This window comes from Coregonus lavaretus (assembly GCF_964263955.1).
Source record: "Coregonus lavaretus genome assembly, chromosome: 27".
In the NCBI taxonomy this organism is placed as follows: Eukaryota; Metazoa; Chordata; class Actinopteri; order Salmoniformes; family Salmonidae; genus Coregonus; species Coregonus lavaretus.
The window spans coordinates 41,733,846-41,759,773 of record NC_140014.1 but is presented as its reverse complement, the minus strand read 5'-3'; the positions used below and the strand labels follow the sequence as shown (position 1 = coordinate 41,759,773).

At 44.6% G+C, this 25,928-nt stretch overlaps 1 protein-coding gene across 1 annotated transcript in view; it reads right to left on the bottom strand.

Moving 5' to 3' along the window:
• The window catches only part of LOC311103021 (mitogen-activated protein kinase kinase kinase kinase 5-like), a 91,320-nt gene extending 65,616 nt beyond the window's left edge, over window positions 1-25,704 (bottom strand). Inside the window, exons 1-3 of the mRNA XM_084144514.1 lie at window positions 25,549-25,704; window positions 24,791-25,073; window positions 14,492-14,549 (exon numbers count right to left, since the gene is read on the bottom strand). Of these exons, the coding sequence (XP_084000640.1) occupies window positions 14,492-14,549; window positions 24,791-24,898 (166 nt within the window). The 5' untranslated portion in view covers window positions 24,899-25,073; window positions 25,549-25,704. The remainder of the gene's footprint in view (window positions 1-14,491; window positions 14,550-24,790; window positions 25,074-25,548) is intronic.
• Window positions 25,705-25,928: the final 224 nt, after the last annotated feature.

The following is a 25,928-nucleotide window of genomic DNA, read 5'->3' as shown; positions in this document are numbered from 1 at the left end:
AATTTCCTGCACTTCTAGAAATGTCACCATGGGGCTGAGAATTTCTTGCAGTTTTAAAGCTAATCCCATGCAATTCTACACAGTTTGCCATGCAGCTGAGAGAAAATGTTGCAATTTTAAAGCTAAATTCCTGCAATTCTATGCATTTTGCAATGGCTGTGTTATTTTACTTAAACATAATAACAAAATCAATCATGCTAAATTCATTGTTTTTTGAATTTTCAATTCTCCCTTACTGTCTAGCTTTTATTTAGGTAATTGTTAGTTCTCAAATAATATATTATAAAAAAATACAGTGGGGAGAACAAGTATTTGACACACTGCCGATTTTGCAGGTTTTCCTACTTACAAAGCATGTAGAGGTCTGTAATTTTTATCATAGGTACACTTCAACTGTGAGAGACGGAATCTAAAATCCAGAAAATCACATTGTATGATTTTAAGTAATTCATTTGTATTTTATTGCATGACATAAGTATTTGATACATCAGAAAAGCAGAACTTAATATTTGGTACAGAAACCTTTGTTTGCAATTACAGAGATCATACATTTCCTGTAGGTCTTGACCAGGTTTGCACACACTGCAGCAGGGATTTTGGCCCACTCCTCCATACAGACCTTCTCCAGATCCTTCAGGTTTCGGGGCTGTCGCTGGGAAATACGGACTTTCAGCTCCCTCCAAAGATTTTCTATTGGGTTCAGGTCTGGAGACTGGCTAGGCCACTCCAGGACCTTGAGATTCTTCTTACGGAGCCACTCCTTAGTTGCCCTGGCTGTGTGTTTCGGCTGGAAGACCCAGCCACGACCCATCTTCAATGCTCTTACTGAGGGAAGGAGGTCGTTGGCCAAGATCTCGCGATACATGGCCCCATCCATCCTCCCCTCAATAAGGTGCAGTCGTCCTGTGCCCTTTGCAGAAAAGCATCCCCAAAGAATGATGTTTCCACCTCCATGCTTCACGGTTGGGATGGTGTTCTTGGGGTTGTACTCATCCTTCTTCTTCCTCCAAACACGGCGAGTGGAGTTTAGACCAAAAAGCTCAATGTTTGTCTCATCAGACCACATGACCTTCTCCCATTCCTCCCCTGGATCATCCAGATGGTCATTGGCAAACTTCAGACGGGCCTGGATATGCGCTGGCTTGAGCAGGGGGACCTTGCGTGCGCTGCAGGATTTTAATCCATGACGGCGTAGTGTGTTACTAATGGTTTTCTTTGAGACTGTGGTCCCAGCTCTCTTCAGGTCATTGACCAGGTCCTGCCGTGTAGTTCTGGGCTGATCCCTCACCTTCCTCATGATCATTGATGCCCCACGAGGTGAGATCTTGCATGGAGCCCCAGACCGAGGGTGATTGACCGTCATCTTGAACTTCTTCCATTTTCTAATAATTGCGCCAACAGTTGTTGCCTTCTCACCAAGCTGCTTGCCTATTGTCCTGTAGCCCATCCCAGCCTTGTGCAGGTCTACAATTTTATCCCTGATGTCCTTACACAGCTCTCTGGTCTTGGCCATTGTGGAGAGGTTGGAGTCTGTTTGATTGAGTGTGTGGACAGGTGTCTTTTATACAGGTAACGAGTTCAAACAGGTGCAGTTAATACAGGTAATGAGTGGAGAACAGGAGGGCTTCTTAAAGAAAAACTAACAGGTCTGTGAGAGCCGTAATTCTTACTGGTTGGTAGGTGATCAAATACTTATGTCATGCAATAAAATGCAAATTAATTACTTAAAAATCATACAATGTGATTTTCTGGATTTTTGTTTTAGATTCCGTCTCTCACAGTTGAAGTGTACCTATGATAAAAATTACAGACCTCTACATGCTTTGTAAGTAGGAAAACCTGCAAAATTGGCAGTGTATCAAATACTTGTTCTCCCCACTGTATATATAGGTCCATTAATATTTTTACATACTTTATATCTGGTTTTGGTCGTTATAGTTTAATAGCCTTTTTCCATCTTTTTTTAATAAAACATTTTTAATACAATGTTTGGATTTAGGAACCCCGAAAAACGCTTAGGCGGCCCACCCAAGGATTACAACATTTGGCATAAAAAACCCAGATCATGATCTAAAAGGCAGAACTGATCCTAGATAAGTACTCCTACGCTTTATGGATACGGATGTTATGGATACGGCCTGATGTTTGGCAAAAAAAGTAAAAAGGGTCATTTTTTAAAATATAAGGACGACTAGCGTGCAGGATTAAAGAGAGAGTCTGAGCTGCAGCAGCCCAGTCTACGGAGGGGAGGACAGGACACCCACCTCTGGGCTCCAAGACAGACATGCAGACAGGGATTTTCTGTAGTGGCACCCTTAAAAATGGCACCCTATTTCCGTAGACAGACAGAAATGCAGACAGGGATTGTCTGTAGTTGCACCCTAAAAATGGCACCCTATTTCCGTAGACAGACAGGCATGCAGACAGGGATTGTCTGTAGAGGCACCCCGTTCCCTACCTAGGACCAGGGCCCTGGTCAAAAGTATGCGCTGTCAAGGGAATAGGGTACCATTTGGGGCGGAGCCGAGGACAGTCTGTTGCAACAGACATGGCCGCACAGAGCCAAAACCGACCGACCAACTGCTACTTCTCACATAGTCTACAGCACACAACACAAGAGCGCAGCAACAGGAAGCAGCTGGTACTGGCCTGGCCACATAACCAAACACTAGCTCAAAAAAATAAAGGGAACACTAAAATAACACATCCTAGATCTGAATGAATGAAATAATCTTATTAAATACTTTTTTCTTTACATAGTTGAATGTGCTGACAACAAAATCACACAAAAATTATCAATGGAAATCAAATTTATCAACCCATGGAGGTCTGGATTTGGAGTCACCCTCAAAATTAAAGTGGAAAACCACACTACAGGCTGATCCAACTTTGATGTAATGTCCTTAAAACAAGTCAAAATGAGGCTCAGTAGTGTGTGTGGCCTCCACGTGCCTGTATGACCTCCCTACAACGCCTGGGTATGCTCCTGATGAGGTGGCGGATGGTCTCCTGAGGGATCTCCTCCCAGACCTGGACTAAAGCATACGCCAACTCCTGGACAGTCTGTGGTGCAACGTGGCGTTGGTGGATGGAGCGAGACATGATGTCCCAGATGTGCTCAATTGGATTCAGGTCTGGGGAACGGGCGGGCCAGTCCATAGCATCAATGCCTTCCTCTTGCAGGAACTGCTGACACACTCCAGCCACATGAGGTCTAGCATTGCCTTGCATTAGGAGGAACCCAGGGCCAACCGCACCAGCATATGGTCTCACAAGGGGTCTGAGGATCTCATCTCGGTACCTAATGGCAGTCAGGCTACCTCTGGCGAGCACATGGAGGGCTGTGCGGCCCCCCAAAGAAATGCCACCCCACACCATGACTGACCCACCGCCAAACCGGTCATGCTGGAGGATGTTGCAGGCAGCAGAACGTTCTCCACGGCGTCTCCAGACTCTGTCACGTCTGTCACGTGCTCAGTGTGAACCTGCTTTCATCTGTGAAGAGCACAGGGCGCCAGTGGCGAATTTGCCAATCTTGGTGTTCTCTGGCAAATGCCAAACGTCCTGCACAATGTTGGGCTGTAAGCACAACCCCCACCTGTGGACATCGGGCCCTCATACCACCCTCATGGAGTCTGTTTCTGACCGTTTGAGCAGACACATGCAAATTTGTGGCCTGCTGGAGGTCATGTTGCAGGGCTCTGGCAGTGCTCCTCCTGCTCCTCCTTGCACAAAGGCGGAGGTAGCAGTCCTGCTGCTGGGTTGTTGCCCTCCTACGGCCTTCTCCACGTCTCCTGATGTACTGGCCTGTCTCCTGGTAGCGCCTCCATGCTCTGGACACTACGCTGACAGACACAGCAAACCTTCTTGCCACAGCTCGCATTGATGTGCCATCCTGGATGAGCTGCACTACCTGAGCCACTTGTGTGGGTTGTAGACTCCGTCTCATGCTACCACTAGAGTGAAAGCACCACCAGCATTCAAAAGTGACCAAAACATCAGCCAGGAAGCATAGGAACTGAGAAGTGGTCTGTGGTCACCAACTGCAAAACCAGTCCTTTATTGGGGGTGTCTTGCTAATTGCCTATAATTTCCACCTGTTGTCTATTCCATTTGCACAACAGCATGTGAAATGTATTGTCAATCAGTGTTGCTTCCTAAGTGGACAGTTTGATTTCACAGAAGTGTGATTGACTTGGAGGTACATTGTGTTGTTTAAGTGTTCCCTTAATTTTTTTGAGCAGTGTATATCAGTGTCCCTTAGCATCAATAATACAAACCATTTAAATATAAAAGTTTCATTCTCAGAGCTGTGAGAGAAAGGTAACGCTGCGTGTGGCCGTGCGCCATCAGCGTTAGCTAGCTAGGGAAACAAACAAGCTTTAAAAATAGCCCTCTCTCTGAGAATCACCTGGCGTGACCAAGCTCAATTTAACGCCAGCTTTAAATCCTTTCAGCGGTACTGTACATCTCTAGTCTCTGTGCTGCTACCAGACAGACAGAGACAGACCAATCTCTTCCTTCTGCATCCTCAAGACGTGAGGGTCTTCACGGTTCCGTATTGGACTAGCCTGGTCCTAGATAGGTTTGTGCTCTTGCCCACTCCATTGCTGTCCTTGCCAAGCAAAACTTTGACATGACAATGAGTTGGAACAAATGGCACAAACAGACTTGCACGGAGGAGGCTAGAAAACAGTCACTTCTCTACACACAAGGGAACTGCTAGAATTAGGCTACTACTGTAGCAGTTAAAGAAAGCACTACGGAGAACGCACCAAAATGTGGCGGTGAAATGCTGAGGTCAATACGAGAGCCTTTCTGATTGCCCAGAAGAGAAAGGGGCCTAGCTAGCAGATATGGTATAGGCCTATTCCTTTCTTTGACAACCACTGACTGACTGTAAATGTATTGTTCCTACAGCGCAGAGATGAGCTGTTGACTCTCTGCCATCTTAAGAGACGCAGCAAATAAGAGCCCGGGGAACCAGAAACATTTTTTTTTTTAAATGGGGACAATTTTCAGTATGAGTTATTGAGATGCGCAGAAAAGCATAACAAGGACTGGGTCCCAAATGGCACTCCTATGGACGGACCCTGGTCAAAAGTAGTGCACTATATAGGGAATAGGGTACCTTTTGAGACGCAACCACAGATTTACAGCGAGAATATTTTTTTTATTTTTTTTATTGAACTTTTATTTAGCTAGGCAAGTCAATTAAGAACAAATTATTATTTACAATGTCGGCCTACCAAGAGGCAAAATGCCTCCTGTGGGGACGGGGGATAAAAAAAATACAAATGTAGGACAAAACATACATCACGACAAGAGAGACAACACAACACTACATAAAGAGAGACCTAAGACAACACAGCATGGCAGTAACACAATACGGCAGCAACACAACATGACAACAACATGGTAGAAGCACAACATGGTAGCAGCACAACATGGTAGCAGCACAACATGGTAGCAGCACAACATGGTAGCAGCACAACATGGTAGCAGCACAACATAGCAGCAGCACAACATGGTAGCAGCACAACATGGTAGCAGCACAACATGGTAGCAGCACAAACGTGGTACAAAACATTGTTAGGAACAGACAACAGCACAAAGAGCAAGAAGGTAGAGACAACAACACATCACGCGACGCAGCCACAAGTGTCAGTAAGAGTGTCCATGATTGAGTCTTTAAACGTAGAGACTGTCCAGTTTGAGTGTTTTTTGCAGCTCGTTCCAGTCGCTAGCTGCAGCGAACTGGAGCTTAACAAGAGTGAAGAAGAGCGACGCACAATGTTCTCGTGTTGCTGGAAGCCTCAAAAGGCAACCCCACAATGTTCTCGTGTTGCTGGAAGCCTCAAAGCCAGGCCACTTCCTCCCAAAATGAGCACTTCCCTCAGAGATGAAGACAGTGAATAGGGTGCTATTTGGGACGAAGCCTCGATGTGTAGAGAACAAGTTCACACCAGCTCTGCCTCTGTACAGACCACAGGTATTTATAGAGACAGAGTAGTACATGTTGTTCATACCTCAGTTCCCATGTAGTAGAAAAGGGGAAATTGAGGAACATAAAAAAATGACTGTCCAAATCAAATCAAACTTTATTGGTTGCATGCACATATTTAGCAGATGTTATTGTTGCATGCACATATTTAGCCAGATGTTATTGCGGGTGTAGCAAAATGCTTATGTTCCTAGCTCTAACAGCGCAGTAATATCCAACACAAAACAATACACGCAAATCTAAAAAGAAAAAATAATGGAATTAAGAAATACAGAAATATTAGGACGAGCAATGTCAGAGTCCGTAATATACACTGAACAAAAATATTAAACGCAACATGCAACAATTTTAAAGATTTTCGGAGTTACAGTTCATATAAGGAAATCAGTCAATTGAAATAAATTAATCTGTGAAGCGCATGCTTCTCCAGCGTGCCAGTGGCCATCGAAGGTGAGCATTTTCCCACTGAAGTCGGTTACGACGCCGAACTGCAGTCAGGTCAAGACTGGTGTGGACGACGAGCACGCAGATGAGCTTCCCCGAGACGGATTCTGACAGTTGGTGCAGAAATCCTTCGGTTGTGCAAACCCACAGTTTCATCAACTGTCCGGGTGGCTGGTCTCAGACGATCCCGCAGGTGAAGAAGCCGGATGTGGAGGTCCTGGGCTGGCGGGGTTACACATGGTCTGCAGTTGTGAGGCCGGTTGGTGTTACTGCCAAATTCTCTAAAACGACATGGAGGTGGCTTATGGTAGAGAAATAAACATTCAATTCTCTGGCAACAGCTCTGGTGGAAATTCCTGCAGTCAGCATGCCAATTGCACGCTCCCTCAAAACTTGAGACGTCTGAGGCATTGTGTTGTGTGACAAAACTGCCCATTTTAGAGTGGCCTTTTATTGTCCCGAGCACAAGGTGCACCTGTGTAATGATCATGCTGTTTAATCAGCTTCTTGATATGCCACACCGGTCAGGTGGATGGATTACCTTGGCAAAAGGAGAAATGCTCACTAACAGGGATGTAAACAAATTTGTGCAAAACATTTGAGAGAAATAAGCTTTTTGTTCGTATTGAAGATTTCTGGGATCGTTTATTTCAGCTCATGAAACATGGGACCAACACTTTACATGTTGCGTTTATGTTTTTGTTCAGTATAAATATATACTTATATGATGGGATGTATAGACATTATGGACAGTATATGGATAGAATATATAGTATATCTGTAGAATATGTGGATAGAATAGTATAATGTAAAGCAATAGTTAAATAGGATGGCCTTGACTAGAATACAGTATACACAGTGGGGAGAACAAGTATTTGATACACTGCCGATTTTGCAGGTTTTCCTACTTACAAAGCATGTAGAGGTCTGTAATTTTTTATCATAGGTACACTTCAACTGTGAGAGACGGAATCTAAAACAAAAATCCAGAAAATCACATTGTATGATTTTTAAGTAATTAATTTGCATTTTATTGCAAATAATGTATTATTTATTTATCATAGCAAGCTGCTCTATCCACAGTAATTGGTTTAATGTAAAAAATAAATAAATAAAAAAGTGATTTCAGAAGTTTAAAAAGGAACAGAAAGGATTGATATAAACTGGGTTTTTTTTACCGTTCAGAACTTTATTTTGCAGGTCGGAAAAGTGGAACGGAACGAAAAAAATAATGGTTCTGTTTCAGAACGAAACGATTGGAAAATCATTTAGGTTCCAACCCCTGCTTTGCACTGTATATTTTATTGTGTATTTGACCTTTTATTGATGTGAATTGTTTGAATGCCTTGTCTATACTGCGTATGGTGCATTATGTGCAGTGATATGAATTGTCTTTGCCAGTTCATCGATTGTCATGTCATTACATACAGTGCATTCGGAAAGTATTCAGACCCCTTGACTTTTTGTTACGTTACAGCCTTATTCTAAAATTGATTAAATTATTTTTTCCTCCCTCATCAATCTTCACACAATACCCCATAATGACAAAGCGAAAAAGTTATCATTTTTAGCAAATTTATTTAAAAAAAAAATACAGACATACCTTATCTAGAGGAGTATTCAGATCATTTGGTAAGAGACCCGAAATTGAGCTCAGGTGCGTCCTGTTTCCATTGATCATCCTTCAGATGTTTCTACAACTTGATTGGAGTACACCTGTGGTCAATTCAATTGATTGGACATGATTTGGAAAGGCACACACCTGTCTATATAAAGGTCCCACAGTTGACAGTGCATGTCAGAGCAAAAACCAAGCCATGAGGTCGAAAGAATTGTCCGTAGAGCTCCGAGACAGGATTGTGTCGAGGCACAGATCTGGGGAAGGGTACCAAAACATTTCTGCAGCATTGAAGGTCTCCAAGAACACAGTGGCCTCCATCATTCTTAAAATGGAAGAAGTTTGGAACCACCAAGACTCTTCCTAGAGCTGACCGCCCGGCCAAACTGAGCAATCTGGGGAGAAGGGCCTTGGTCAGGGAGGTGACCAAGAACGCGATGGTCACACTGACACCGCTCCAGAGTTCCTCTGTGGAGATGGGAGAACCTTCCAGAAGGACAACCATCTCTGCAGCACTCCACCAATCTGGTCTTTATGGTAGAATGTCCAGAAGCCACTCCTCAGTATAAGGCACAGTTTGCCAAAAGGCACCTAAAGACTCTCAGACAATGAGAAACAAGATTCTCTGGACTGATGAAACCAATAACTCACCAGAGATGTTCGATCGGGTTCAAGTCCGTGCTCTGGCTGGATCACTCAAGGACATTCAGAGACTTGTCCTGAAGCCACTCCTGCGTTGTCTTGGCTGTGTGCTTAGGGTCGTTGTCCTGTTGGAAGGTGAACCTTCGCCCCAGTCTGAGGTCCAGAGCGCTCTGGAGCAGGTTTTCATCAAGGATCTCTGTACTTTGCGGCGTTCATCTTTCCCCTCAATCCTGACTAGTCTCCCAGTCCCTGCCGCTGAAAAACATCCCCACAGCATGATGCTGCCACCACCATGCTTCACTGTAGGGATGGTGCCAGGTTTCCTCCAGACGTGACACTTCGCATTCAGGCCATCTTGTGAATTGAAATAATGAGAAATAAAGTTGATTTTGGTTGCATATGGCCTGCATTAGACACCACTGGTTATTGTACTAAGATTTATGAAGTCATGAAGCTACTAGCTAGCAGAAACTCTAAGACAGATAAATTGGTATTACTGAGTAGCTAGATACAAATAATCTAATAACAAGAAACAATTTGATTTGTTCAGAGCGCAATTATAAAACAAAAGGTTATCAATAGCTTATAGTCTTATTTTGTTACTGTGTGCTGGGACAAGCTAGAATAATGTCCCTTACGCGATAGACAGCTGTCTATTCGGTCCAGCAGTTATGGGCCGCTTCTTCCCGGTATGTCTCTATAACTCCTGGATTGATGAGCGTTGAAAAGTCCTTGTGGTTTGTTACACGGTTTCTGGGTGCGCTGCTTTCTTCAACGTCGATTTCAAGCCCCCCCAATCGATGGCAGTAACATGTCCCACTCTGCGCAGCACAAACATTCATCGTTGGTTGCCATGGTTGACATGCCCCTCAGTCCCCCTCAGACCTGGCTCTCGCCACCGCTCCTGGTAGCTCGTCTCCCAGTCCCCCTCAGACCTGGCTCTCGCCACCGCTCCTGGTAGCTCGTCTCCCAGTCCCCCTCAGACCTGGCTCTCGCCACCGCTCCTGGTAGCTCGTCTCCCAGTCCCCCTCAGACCTGGCTCTCGCCACCGCTCCTGGTAGCTCGTCTCCCAGTCCCCCTCAGACCTGGCTCTCGCCACCGCTCCTGGTAGCTCGTCTCCCAGTCCCCCTCAGACCTGGCTCTCGCCACCGCTCCTGGTAGCTCGTCTCCCAGTCCCCCTCAGACCTGGCTCTCGCCACCGCTCCTGGTAGCTCGTCTCCCAGTCCCCCTCAGACCTGGCTCTCGCCACCGCTCCTGGTAGCTCGTCTCCCAGTCCCCCTCAGACCTGGCTCTCGCCACCGCTCCTGGTAGCTCGTCTCCCAGTCCCCCTCAGACCTGGCTCTCGCCACCGCTCCTGGTAGCTCGTCTCCCAGTCCCCCTCAGACCTGGCTCTCGCCACCGCTCCTGGTAGCTCGTCTCCCAGTCCCCCTCAGACCTGGCTCTCGCCACCGCTCCTGGTAGCTCGTCTCCCAGTCCCCCTCAGACCTGGCTCTCGCCACCGCTCCTGGTAGCTCGTCTCCCAGTCCCCCTCAGACCTGGCTCTCGCCACCGCTCCTGGTAGCTCGTCTCCCAGTCCCCCTCAGACCTGGCTCTCGCCACCGCTCCTGGTAGCCCGTCTCCCAGTCCCCCTCAGACCTGGCTCTCGCCACCGCTCCTGGTAGCTCGTCTCCCAGTCCCCCTCAGACCTGGCTCTCGCCACCGCTCCTGGTAGCTCGTCTCCCAGCGCCGCTGATTCAGCCTTCCTCAGCATCCAACTGCACAAGTTCCTCCTCAGTACATTCTGGCTCTAATAAATATGGCTCTGAATAAAAATGGCTCTTCTACCTCAAAGTCTGACATGATTTATCAAATGTTATGATTATTTGCCAATAAGCAAGCAAGCTAGCTACTTTAACTAATACAGTAGGCTGGCTGCCTCCCGGGAGTTTTCTTTACATTTTTTACATTTTAGTCACTTAGCAGACGCTCTTATCCAGAGCGACTTACAGTTAGTGAGTGCATATATTTTCATACTGGCCCCCCCGTGGGAATCAAACCCACAACCCTGGCGTTGCAAGCGGCATGCTCTACCAACTGAGCTACACGGGACATTTACAAAACCACACCGAGTCTCACAGAGCACAGGCGGAACCCACAGTAGTCCATAAATGAGGAAGTTGATAGAATCTAATTTCTTACAATTGTCAGTAAAATGAACACATTTATAAAATACTGATTACTATGTATAGCTTTGTAAGACTATAAATGACCAACCACCCAGCTTTAGAATAGATATAAGTTCTATTTCCCTGCTTTTGAGGGGAGCTGGCTAGTAGATACCCATAGACTTCCAGCAACTGCGCTAAGACGTCGATATGCTACCTTCAACTTCCTTCAAACAGAACGCAGAGACATAAAAATGGTATCCATGAGTTCGTCTGACTCTAAGTAGCTGCTACTACTACTACTACTACTACTACTACTGCTACTACTGCTACTACTACTACTACTACTACTACTGCTACTACTACTACTACTACTGCTACTACTACCACTACCACTACTACTACTACTACTACTACTACCACTACCACTACTACTACTACTACTACTACTACTACTGCTACTACTACTACCACTACCACTACTACTACTACTACTACTACCACTACTACTACTACTACCACTACTACCACTACTACTACCACTACTACCACTACTACCACTACTACTACCACTACTACTACCACTACTACTACTACTACTACCACTACTACTACTACCACTACCACTACTACTACTACTACTACTACCACTACTACTACTACCACTACCACTACTACCACTACCACTACTACCACTACCACTACTACCACTACTACCACTACTACTACTACTACTACTACTACTACCACTACTACTACTACTACTACTACTACTACTACTACTGATGCTACTACTACTACTACTACTACTACTACTACTACTACTACTACTACTGCTGCTACTACTACTACTACTACTACTACTACTGATGCTACTACTACTACTACTACTACTACTACTACTACTACTACTACTGCTGCTACTACTACTACTGCTACTACTACTACTACTACTACTACTGCTACTACTACTACTACTACTACTACTGCTACTACTACTACTGCTACTACTACTACTACTACTACTACTACTACTACTGCTGCTACTACTACTACTACTACTACTACTACTGATGCTACTACTACCACCACCACCACCACCACCACCACCACCACTACTACTACTACTACTACTACTACTACTACTACTACTACTACTGCCACTACTACTGATGCTTCTGCTGATACTACTACTACCACTGATGCTTCTGCTGCTGCTACTACTACTACTACTACTACTACTACTACTACTGCTGCTACTACTGCTGTTACTACTACTACTACTACTACTACTACTACTACTACTACTACTACTACTACTGCTGTTACTACTACTACTACTACTACTGCTACTACTACTACTACTACTACTACTACTACTGATGCTACTACTGATGCTTCTGCTGCTACTACTACTACTACTGATGCTACTACTACTACTACTACTGATACTACTATTACTACTACTGCTGCTACTACTGATGCTTCTGCTGCTGCTACTACTACTACTACTACTACTACTACTACTACTACTACTACTACTACTACTACCACTACTACCACTACTCCTACTACTACTACCACCACTGATGCTTCTGCTGCTACTACTACTACTGATGCTACTACTACTACTACTGATACTACTACTACTACTAATACTACTGATACTACTACTGATACTACTGATACTACTACTACTACTAATGATACTACTACTGATACTACTACTACTACTGATACTACTACTACTACTGATACTACTACTACTACTACTACTACTACTAATACTACTACTACTACTGATACTACTACTACTGATACTACTACTACTGATACTACCGATACGACTACTACTAATACTACCGATACTACTACTAATACTACTGATACTACTACTAGTACTAATACTACTACTACTACTGATACTACTACTACTAATAATACTACTACTACTGATACTACTACTACTGATACTACTACTACTACTACTACTAATACTACTACTGATACTAATACTACTACTACTACTACTGATACTACTACTACTAATACTACCACCACCACCACCACGGTTGCCGCCGCCACCACCACCATGAAATCAATGAAAGCTGCTATACTGCCCGAGTTGCGCTTGCGTTGCGTCACGTCCAAGCTCAAAAATCGCAGAGGTACATAAAACAATAAATATGGCTCTGAATAAAAATGGTCTTCTACCTCAAAGTCTGACATGATTTATCAAATGTTATGATTATTTGCCAATAAGCAAGCAAGCTAGCTACTTTAACTAATACAGTAGGCTGGCTGCCTCCCGGGAGTTTTCTTTACATTTTTTACATTTTAGTCACTTAGCAGACGCTCTTATCCAGAGCGACTTACAGTTAGTGAGTGCATATATTTTCATACTGGCCCCCCCGTGGGAATCAAACCCACAACCCTGGCGTTGCAAGCGGCATGCTCTACCAACTGAGCTACACGGGACATTTACAAAACCACACCAAGTCTCACAGAGCACAGGCAGAACCCAAAGTAGTCCATAAATGAGGAAGTTGATCGAATCTAATTTCTTACAATTGTCAGTAAAATGAATGCTGCTATACTGCCCGAGTTGCGCTTGCGTTGCGTCACGTCCAAGCTCAAAAATCGCAGAGGTACATTTTTTATTTTTACAACTGACGCCATCTTGTGAATTCAAATAATGAGAAATAAAGTTGATTTCGGTTGCATATGGCCTGCATTAGACACCACTGGTTATTGTACTACGATTTATGAAGTCATGAAGCTACTAGCTAGCAGAAACTTTTAGACAGATCTGCTCTATAGTTGAGCAGGCAACAGGGGGAATTTTTCCTAGGCTTACTATGGAGTTGAACCACTAAGCCTGAGTTAACATGTATTTAAAATGTTATAAGATGCAGAAAAGCCACACAAACACACATCCCTCATCATTTCCATTTAACCTTTAATCATAAGGTGAGTCTAAAACAAACTCTTCTTAAAGAGAGACCTGTCATCAACACCAACAGTAGTATGCCTAGCCCGGTCCCACATCGGTTTGTGCTGTCTAGCAAACTCCTATGGTCACCGTCACACCAATGACCACCATAGGAGGTGGCAAGCCAGCACTAACAGATGAGGGACAAGGCTAGGGAGGGACCACCCAGTAGGGACCCTTCTTTACTTCAATGACACTAGGATAGTTAATCAGCTGGTGTTTATCTGGGTGGCAGCCCATCTGGGAGGCACGAAACCCCTTTGGGAGGTAATCCCACTAATCTGGGTCACAGTGAAACGCCGGTCCGAGACCCAATGTAGACCCCAAACATGATTTATTTTCCTCCCATCTTCCCGAAACGATCCCATGGCTTCTTCAGACCAGTTTACAACATGCTTATGGTATAGCATACCCTTCCAACACATCAGGGCTTAATGGTCTTAACAGAGAATTCTAGATTTAGTATTTTTATCAAATTGCCGCTCACCTACACTCAGTCTTATGAAAACTTTGTTTTCCCTTAAATCTGGGGTGCAACATTATATGCTTAATGTCCTCTTTGGTTAGGATCCTTAACAGAAATTCTCAATGAGTGAGTACTTTTCACTCATAAGTGGAAATAAGAATTGTAGGTAGATCCAACTCACCTGGTTCCAGTTTAATAATCTTAACAGCGGCAAGCTCTCCCGTTTGGATGTTTCGAGCCTGAAAGAGACAATAAAACATTTCAGAACACTGCTTGGGGATCGGGGAGCCAGTCAATGTTGGGGATCGGGGAGCCAGTCAATGTTGGGGATCTGGGAGCCAGTCAATGTTGGGGATCTGGGAGCCAGTCAATGTTGGGGATCTGGGAGCCAGTCAATGTTGGGGATCGGGGAGCCAGTCAATGTTGGGGATCGGGGAGCCAGTCAATGTTGGTGATGTTTGCATAATATCATGAATACCCTCGTTATCAGCTAGTGTATTTTAGGACTAGTGAAATTGTCCTACTGTGGCATTAGTCACCAGTTAGGCCTAGTTCAGGTCTGGGCATCACATAACATCTGCCATTCAGCAGACGCTTTTATCGAAAGCGACTTAGTCATGCAGTGCATAACGTACTTATTTACAGGTGGCCCCGGGAATCAAACTCTCTATCCTGGCATTGCAAGCATCATGCTATACCATCTGAGCCATGTCCTGTCCAGAGCCCACCACACACTGCCTCACAATGAACAGATCTCTCTCTAAATTAAGTTTGCAGATTACAACAAATCAGTCCAGGCTGCCAAAGGAATATCGTTGGTTTTATCTTCATTACTCAGTCCCTCTGGGATTTTGCGATGGGAACATATTTAGCTAAAATCAATAATTCTCTGCATATTATGCGAGGGCTTAAACATTTGACCAAATCACTGCACTATTATCGCATAAACCAGTCAAATCATTGCAATATTACCACATTTAAACGGTCTGATCGCCGCACTACAAAAAGAGGGCTCGCAATTTCACCCTATCACTTAAGCAACACATCAACAAACTTTCCCTCGTCGGCGCAAAATGTCAGAATGGACGCAGCAAAATCAAGCCCGCAACTAGCCTATCAGAATAAAACGTCACAAAATCCTGGGAGGGACTGATTACTAATTTACTATTTACAGACTCAGGACAATTAACAGACAGAGATACTGTAGATGAAAGTCCAGGGATAGAATTTAAGGATTTTGGGCACTGGCCAAAAGGGCTAGCAGATTGTTTACTAGCCCGGGTCCAAAAATCTGTGCTATGATGCGGTATTTGAAAATACCAAATTTCACTATCTGGCAGGCTAGATGGGCATATTTTCTACTAGCCTGGTCTGAAAAGTACTAGCCTTGGGCTAGCGAGCCATCTTTAATTTCCATCCCTGGATGACACATATCAAAACTGTTACTCAAAAGGAGGCAAGACAAGAGCTGAGTAACAAAACAACCAATCAAACTCAAGCTCCATGGGTTTACTTCCTAGTTGACACCTCACTCTGTTTTACAAATGGGTCTCAAAACCCATCTGTGCACTGCAGCAGACCAAAAGGCGTGGTTAGGGGAGGACCTTTCAAATCTGAAGTATTTCCGCTGTCAGTACAGCAAAGAACACTCCTGTTCTGGGCGCATGTTTATACAAGGACCTGATCATATTTCACTCTGCAGCCTTGCTACCACAGTCCTGCCTGTGCCTGGGGTGGGATTTTTATTTATTTATTTTACCTTTATTTAACTAGGCAAGTCAGTTAAGAACAAATTCTTAATTACAATGACGGCCTACACCGGCCTAACCCGGACGACGCTGGGCCAATTGTGCGCCGCCCTATGGGACTCCCAATCCCGGCCGGTTGTGATACAGCCTGGAATCGAACCAGGGGGGGGTCTGTAGTGACGCCTCAAGCACTGAGATGCAGTGCCTTAGACCGCTGCGCCACTCGGGAGCCCATCGATACAGTTCTGTTCCCAAAACTACAATCTCTTACGAACACTGTGGACTAAGTTTTCTGGGGTGGGCCTGTGTCTGGGGTGGGCCTGTGTCTGGGGTGGGCCTGTGTCTGGGGTGGGCCTGTGTCTGGGGTGGGCCTGTGTCTGGGGTTTGGAATGGCCAGCCTTGCGTGTTCATGGCTCTCTCTGGGAGAACACCAGGCACTGCATTCCACCAGTGGCCCTGCCTCGGCTGCCTGCGTCTGTGGTGGGACTGGCCTGTGTCTGGGGTGGGCCTGCGTCTGTGGTGGGACTGGCCTGTGTCTGGGGTGGGCCTGCGTCTGGGGTGGGCCTGTGTCTGGGGTGGGCCTGTGTCTGGGGTGGGCCTGTGTCTGGGGTGGGCCTGCGTCTGGGGTGGGCTTGCGTCTGTGGTGGGACTGGCCTGTGTCTGGGGTGGGCCTGCGTCTGGGGTGGGCCTGTGTCTGGGGTGGGCCTGCGTCTGGGGTGGGCCTGGCCTGTGTCTGGGGTGGGCCTGTGTCTGGGGTGGGCCTGTGTCTGGGGTGGGCCTGTGTCTGGGGTGGGCCTGTGTCTGGGGTGGGCCTGTGTCTGGGGTGGGCCTGTGTCTGGGGTGGGCCTGTGTCTGGGGTGGGCCTGTGTCTGGGGTGGGCCTGTGTCTGTGGTGGGCCTGTGTCTGGGGTGGGCCTGTGTCTGGGGTGGGCCTGTGTCTGGGGTGGGCCTGTGTCTGGGGTGGGCCTGTGTCTGGGGTGGGCCTGTGTCTGGGGTGGGCCTGCGTCTGTGGTGGGCCTGCGTCTGGGGTGGGCCTGTGTCTGTGGTGGGCCTGCGTCTGTGGTGGGCCTGTGTCTGGGGTGGGCCTGCGTCTGTGGTGGGCCTGCGTCTGTGGTGGGCCTGTGTCTGTGGTGGGCCTGTGTCTGGGGTGGGCCTGTGTCTGTGGTGGGCCTGTGTCTGGGGTGGGCCTGTGTCTGGGGTGGGCCTGTGTCTGGGGTGGGCCTGTGTCTGGGGTGGGCCTGTGTCTGGGGTGGGCCTGTGTCTGGGGTGGGCCTGTGTCTGGGGTGGGCCTGTGTCTGGGGTGGGCCTGTGTCTGTGGTGGGCCTGTGTCTGTGGTGGGCCTGTGTCTGGGGTGGGCCTGTGTCTGGGGTGGGCCTGTGTCTGGGGTGGGCCTGGCCTGCCAGAGATTGCTTTGTGAGGCGAGGGCTTGGCAGACTGGCTGCCTCGACTATCACACACTGGATCCAAATGGGTAGCCTAGTCATCCATAACAATCCAAATGGGTAGCCTAGTCATCCATAACAATCCAAATGGGTAGCCTAGTCATCCATAACAATCCAAATGGGTAGCCTAGTCATCCATAACAATCCAAATGGGTAGCCTAGTCATCCATAACAATCCAAATGGGTAGCCTAGTCATCCATAACAATCCAAATGGGTAGCCTAGTCATCCATAACAATCCAAATGGGTAGCCTAGTCATCCATAACAATCCAAATGGGTAGCCTAGTCATCCATAACAATCCAAATCAGTAGCCTAGTCATCCATAACAATCCAAATGGGTAGCCTAGTCATCCATAACAATCCAAATGGGTAGCCTAGTCATCCATAACAATCCAAATGGGTAGCCTAGTCATCCATAACAATCCAAATGGGTAGCCTAGTCATCCATAACAAATGGGTAGCCTAGTCATCCATAACAATCCAAATGGGTAGCCTAGTCATCCATAACAATCCAAATGGGTAGCCTAGTCATCCATAACAATCCAAATGGGTAGCCTAGTCATCCATAACAAATGGGTAGCCTAGTCATCCATAACAATCCAAATGGGTAGCCTAGTCATCCATAACAATCCAAATGGGTAGCCTAGTCATCCATAACAATCCAAATGGGTAGCCTAGTCATCCATAACAATCCAAATGGGTAGCCTAGTCATCCATAACAATCCAAATGGGTAGCCTAGTCATCCATAACAATCCAAATGGGTAGCCTAGTCATCCATAACAATCCAAATGGGTAGCCTAGTCATCCATAACAATCCAAATGGGTAGCCTAGTCATCCATAACAATCCAAATCAGTAGCCTAGTCATCCATAACAAATGGGTAGCCTAGTCATCCATAACAATCCAAATGGGTAGCCTAGTCATCCATAACAATCCAAATGGGTAGCCTAGTCATCCATAACAATCCAAATCAGTAGCCTAGTCATCCATAACAATCCAAATGGGTAGCCTAGTCATCCATAACAATCCAAATGGGTAGCCTAGTCATCCATAACAAATGACCAACACCCGTGAACACAACTGTCTGTGTGATCCTGATTTTGACCTTGGGAACAGTCTAGTTTGTTATGCTCAATTCCAATCCAATTCAGAGAAATTCCAAATGTATCGTTGCTTTGTTATGTGAACGCACACCACAGGGTCTTTGGCTCTTCACATAACTTTGCCAGGACAATGGGAAATTGTAGCTCTCCCTTTCCCTACCAATACATCTTACTTCCACCACGTTCCAATAGAGAATAAGAGCGGTAGGTTGTAACAGCACGATGCTTTATCACATGGCTTCTACAGGGTTACAGATGCATCCTTTAAAGAAATAGTCTTAGTCCACAGTGGGGAAACTAAAACGAACCTCATGAAAAATGAACCGAGTTAAGTTTTTCTTCTGACAGCAAGTGCGTCCAAATATTTGAAGATTTGCTCCCTGAATAGCAGACTATGTAGAGGTAGGTACTCCTTTAACTGGCCCATCAGAAAGCCCATCTGATTCCTCCTCCACAGTTTTAAGCAGGGTACTGTGTTTCATCACTACCGTAGAATGATTGACTGTACATCAAGTATTATGGAATGTTCTAACGACTTCATCAGTACACATGAAAACCTTCAGGAAAAAAAGATATTGAATCTCAGTCCGTCTGCGTAGCAAGAAATAAAATAGGCCTAAGACCTCTACCAACAATTATTAATTATTTATGCATAGTCACTTTAACCTCTACCCACATGTACATATTACTTCAACTACCTCAACTAGCCGGTGCCCCCGCACATTGACTCTGCACCGGTACCCCCCTGTATATATAGCCTCCCTACTGTTATTTTATTTTTTTTCTGCTATTTTTTTTCCTCAACACTTTTTTGTTGTTGTTTTATTTAACTTTTTTTTATTAAAAATAAATGCACTGTTGGTTAAGGGCTGTAAGTAAGCATTTCACTGTAATGTCTGCACCTGTTGTATTCGGCGCATGTGGCCAATAAAATTTGATTTGATTTGAACGATGTTGCTGATTAGGGGCAATTCCAAGGTAACGGAATGATGCCGAGACTCGGATGTTTCACTTGAAAATTGATGTCAAACAAAATACAATGATTGCAAAGATAAAAGGTGCTACACATATGATACATTTTTATTTTTACATTGTATTTACAGAAAATGTCCATAATATACAGCGCCTTCAGAAAGTATTCATACCTCTTGACTTATTCCACATTTTGTTGTGCCACAGCCTGAATTCAAAATGTATTCAAATATTTTTTATAAATCCTCAACCATCTACACACAATAGCCCAAAATGACCAAGTGAAAACATGACAAAGTGAAGCCATTTTCAAGTCTTGCCATTGATTTTCAAGCAGATTTAAGTCAAAACTGTAATTAGGCCACTCAGGAACATTCACTGTCTTCTTGGTAAGCAACCAGTGTATATTTGGTCTTGTGTTTTAGATTATTGTCCTGCTGAAAGGTGAATTTTTCTCCCAGTGTCTGTTGGAAAGCAGACTGAACCAGGTTTTCCTCCAGGATTTTGCCTGTGCTTAGCTCTATTACGTTTCTTTTTATCCTAAAAAAACTCCCTGGTCCTTGCCGATGACAAGCAATACCCATAACATGATGCAGCCACCACCATGCTTGAAAATATGGAGAGTGGTACTCAGTGATGTGATGTGTTGGATTTCCCCCAAACATAAGGCTTTGTATTCAGGACATAAAGTTGATTTCTTTGCCACATCTTTTGCAGCTTTACTTTAGTGCCTTATTGCAAACAGGATGCATGTTTTGGAATATTTGTATTCTGTACAGGCTTCCTTTTTGTCACTCTGTCATTTAAGTTAGTATTGTGGAGTAGCTACGATGTTGTTGATCCCTCCTCAGTTCTCCTATTACAGTCATTAAACTCTGTAACTGTTTTGAAGACACCATTGGCCTCATGGTGAAATCCCTGAGCGATTTCCTTCCTCTTTGGCAACTGAGTTAGGAAGGACGCCTGTATCTTTGTAGTGACTGGGTGTATTGATACACCATCCAAAGTGGAATTAATAACGTCATGCTCAAAGCTATGTTCAATGTCTGCTTTTCTTTTACCCATATACCAATAGGTGCCCTTCTTTGTGAGGCATTGGAAAACCTCTGTGGTCTTTGTGGTTGAATCTTTGTTTGAAATTCACTACTCGACTGAGGGACATTACAGATAATTGTATGTGTGTGGTACAGAGATGAGGTAGTCATTCAAAAATCATGTTAAACACTATTATTGCACACAGAGTGAGTCCATGCAATTTATCATGTGACTTGTTAAGCAAATACACTATATATACACAAAAGTATGTGGACAACCCTTCAAATGAGTGGATTCGGCTATTTCAGCCACACCGTTGCTGACAGGTGTATAAAATCGAGCACACAGCCATGCAATCTCCATAGACACAAATTGGCAGTAGAATGGCCTTACTGAAGAGCTCAGTGACTTTCAACATGGCACCGTCATAGGATGCCACCTTTCCAACAAGTCAGTTCGTCAAATTTCTGCCCTGCTAGAGCTGCCCCGGTCAACTGTAAGTGCTGTTATTGTGAAGTGGAAACGTCTAGGAGCAACAACGGCTCAGCCGCGAAGTGGTAGGCCACACAAGATCACAGAACGGGACTGCTGAGTGCTGAAGAGAGTACAAATCTGTCCTCGGTTGCAAAACTCACTAACAAGTTCCAAACTGCCTCTGGAAGCAATGTCAGCACAAGAACTGTTCATCAGGAGCTTCATGAAATGGGTTTCCATGGCAGAGCAGCCGCACACAAGCCTAAGATCACCATGCGCAATGCCAAGCGTCAGCTGGAGTGGTATAAAGCTCGCCGCCATTGGACTCTGGAGCAGAGGAAATGGGTTCTCTGGAGTGATGAATCACGCTTCACCATCTGGCAGTCCGACTGACAAATCTGGGTTTGGCGGATGCCAGAAGAACACATCTGCCCCAATGCATAGTGCCAACGGTAAAGTTTGGTGGAGGAGGAATAATTGTCTGGGGCTGTTTTTCATGGTTTGGGCTAGGCCCCTTAGTTCCAGTGAAGGGAAATATTAACGCTACAGCATACAATGACATTCTAGACAAAATATAATTCACAGCGATTTAGATGGTTCAATGAATTCCTACTCTATTCAGTGCTTGTTTTCTCACAAACTAAAATTGAGCGAACAGTGTAGAATTTTTCCAACCAGGAAATGACAGAGCGATTTCCACTAGATAACTAAGCAACAAAGTCAGAACAGCTTTCCCATTTTGACAACAGATGCCTCTCCGGTGGAAGAAATAAATAGGTAATATCACAGGCAATCACAACACTGGTAGGTAAGTAATACCGTGAAACACTATCATTCCACTATTACTGCAGATATATTATGGACATTTTCTGAAATTACAATGCTAATTTTTATTTTTATATCCTATGTGTAGCACTTTTAAACAAACCATACAACTCTATGCAAATTTACTTAAAGAACAGTGCAGATGCAAAGTTTGGTAACAGAATGACAGTTTGAGCTGTTTGTGCCGTCGTTCTGTTACAGAGGGTAGTGCGTACGGCCCAGTACATCACTGGGGCCAAGCTTCCTGCCATCCAGGACCTCTATACCAGGCGGTGTCAGAGGAAGGCCCTCAAAATTGTCAAAGACTCCAGCCACCCTAGTCATAGACTGTTCTCTCTGCTACCGCACGGCAAGCGGTACCGGAGTGCCAAGTCTAGGTCCAAAAGACTTCTCAACAGCTTCTACCCCCAAGCCATAAGACTCCTGAACAGCTAATCATGGCTACCCGGACTATTTGCACTGCCCCCCCCACCCCATCCTTTTACGCTGCTGCTACTCTGTTAATTATTTATGCATATTCACTTTAACTCTACCCCCCTGTATATATAGCCTCCCTACTGTTATTTTATTGTACTTCTGCTCTTTTTTTCTCAACACTGTTTTTGTTGTTGTTTTATTTTTACTTTTTTGTTAAAAATAAATGCACTGTTGGTTAAGGGCTGTAAGTAAGCATTTCACTGTAATGTCTGAATAAAGTAGGATACATCCTACATGACTGTATTCGGCGCATGTGGCCAATAAAATTTGATTTGATTTGATACCTCAGTGGAAATCGTGGAATTGCCCTTAGGCTACATCCTACATGACTGAAGCTGGCCCATAAAGTAGGATACATCATACATGACTGAAGCTGGCCCATAAAGTAGGATACATCATACATGACTGAAGCTGGCCCATAAAGTAGGCTACATCCTAGATGACTGAAGCTGGCCCATAAAGTATGCTACATCCTACATGACTGAAGCTGGCCCATAAAGTACGCTACATCCTACATGACTGAAGCTGGCCCATAAAGTAGGATACATCCTCCAGCTCCTGTATTTGGAACCCAAGATGCTAAAGTGATAATGTGGAGGACAGATGCTTGACTCAGCAGCAGAAGTAAATGAAAGCCTTGATTGGTAGATGATAGATAAATATAGATAAAATGGTGACTCCCCACTCTAAATAAAAGCCTTTACAAAATGTCACAAGTCAGCTCTCTAAAAACAGGCAAAAGTGACTTGCGGCGAGAGGATAACCTGAACACATGCTTGATAACTAGGCCCTAGGTATCCATTTCCCATTGACGTTAAGCTGCACAAAGAGTTTACACAGCTAAAACACTTTTTATGTCATGAAGATGTGCATTCACTGTAGTTTCCATTCAACTCTATTCTAAAACTCAAATGCCCCTGTAACACAAACTACTATTGGCAAACTGACAACATCTAAGGTTCTGTGCCTTGAATCAAGGTGTTAGTAAGCTAAACAGCATTACACACAATAACTTGACTCACATCTTGGCCATAAAAGAAAAACACATTGAGAGAGAATTGAACTATGGGCCTGGGGGAGAGAAATACAACCTTGGCAACTTCACGTCAGTCCTCTCGCCAGGTTTCAATAGGATTTAGCTATCCTAGATTACGGAGACGTAATTTATAGATCGGCAGGTAAGGGTGCTCTCGAGCGGCTAGATGTTCTTTACCATTCAGCCATCAGATTTGCCCCCAATGCTCCTTATAGGACACATCACTGCACTCTACACTCCTCTGTAAACTGGTCATCTCTGTATACCTGTCGCAAGACCCACTGGTTGATGCTTATTCATCAAACCCTCTTAGGCCTCACTCCCCACTATCTGAGATACCTACTGCAGCCCTCATCCTCCACATACAACACCCGTTCTGCCAGTCACATTCTGTTAAAGGTCCCCAAAGCACACACATCCCTGGGTCGCTCCTCTTTTCAGTTTGCTGCAGCTAGCGACTGGAACGAGCTGCAAAGAACACTCAAACTGGAGAGTTATCTCCATCTCTTCATTCAAAGACTCAATCATGGACACTCTTACTGACAGTTGTGGCTGCTTCGCGTGATGTATTGTTGTCTCTACCTTCTTGCCTTTGTGCTGTTGTCTGTGCCCAATAATGTTTATACCATGTTTTGTGCTGCTACCATGTTGTGCTGCTGCCATGTTGTGCAGCTACCATGTTGTGCTGCTGCCATGTTGTGCTGCTACCATGTTGTGCTGCTGCCATGTTGTGCTGCTACCATGTTGTGCTGCTACCATGTTGTGCTGCTGCCATGTTGTGCTGCTACCATGTTGTGCTGCTACCATGTTGTGCTGCTGCCATGTTGTTGTCATGTTGTGTTGCTACCATGCTGTGTTGTCATGTGTTGCTGCCATGCTAGGAGGTTGTCTTAGGTCTCTCCACCCCCCGCCCCCCCACAAAAAAAATAAACAATAATAAAAATTTAAAAAAAATACATAAAATAAATAAATACTAATAAACATTGTAAAGTGGTTAACCCACTGGCTATAAGGTGAATGCACCAATTTGTAAGTCGCTCTGGATAACAGCTTCTGCTAAATGCCGTAAATGTAAACGTAAATGTTTATGTAGGGTTGTGGTGTCTCTCTTGTCATGATGTGTGTTTTGTCCTATATTTTATTTATTTATTTTTAATCCCAGCCACCGCAGGAGCCTTCATTGTAAATACGAATTTGTTTTTAACTGACTTGCCTAGTTAAATAAAGGTTCAATAAAAAATAAAAGTATAGAGCACAGGGATGTCGTTCCTCCCAACAGGTGGGGTGCTTGGTTTGGTTTAGACACTGATCTAAATTCGGAACAGCCAAAGCTGCTACTGCTGTTAATTCAGATGGACGAAAAATACCTTGTATACGTCTCCATATGTGCCGCTCCCAACTCGTTGAATAAGCTCGAAATCCTGCTGTGGGTTTTTTCTTTGAATTTCTCCACTAGGTCTAGGAAATATATCCATGACAGATAGCTAAATGGCTGGATAGTTTATCAACAACTAGCTACTCCACTTTTCATTTAGCAAGTTAGCTTGTGCAAATACACGTCAGTATCATTCGGTGAGGATTACTTCAAGTGGTGATAATTTGTTTATTCTCTAAAAGTGCTGCTTCCAAGTCTGACTTCTGGTCCATTTCCTGCCGGTGAGAGAGAGTAGAAAATAATAGTTAGTACATCTTCAGCTAATAGGTAGCTACAAACAACCACCGACACGATTTCAGAAGTCATTCAAGAATCAACATATTTGCTGGCTGGCCGGCTAACGTTAGATTGAGGCTAGCTAACTAACCTGCAAGCTAACTACTTAGCTACGAAATAGTTAGCAGATAAACAATGGACTGTTCATTGAATTTAGCTATATAAACAAAATTGTTAACCCTCTGTAACGTTAGAGTAAGTCAAGTTAGCTACTTACACTGTAGCTAGCTAGCTAGATAACTACCAGGACGATGTTTTTCAAACGTAGTTAATTTACTTAGGTAATTATCTAAAGCTAACGTACAGTAGCTAGCTAGCCAAGTTAGCTAGTATGCTAAGTGGCTAGCAGCCAGCTACCGTTAAACTAACATTAATCCAAAACAGTAGCTAGGTTTGCGAAGTTGGCTAACTTACCATTTACTCCATATATGTTACACATACGAAAGCCATATATTTAAATTTGGCAAAATTATGGTTTAAATTCCCTTTTCATCCAAAAAGCAATTCTTTGTTCCTATTCAGAGAAAGTGTAAACTTGTGCTGGCAGCTCACTCTCCCTCAAACAACGGCAAGCGTAGCTTGGCTGGAACCCCAACCTAACGCTCTCGGCGTTGTCATTTCCTCCTGTTGACGGCAAGAGATGCTACTAACTAGTGAAAATGTACTTTATGTCACCCCATGCATTCAACTGTAAAGGGTACCTACCGTCATTCCAAGAAAACAATAACAACTAACATAATTGAATCGATCAAAATGCTATTGAAAGCATTTTTTTTTTTTTTTTATCAAGACGT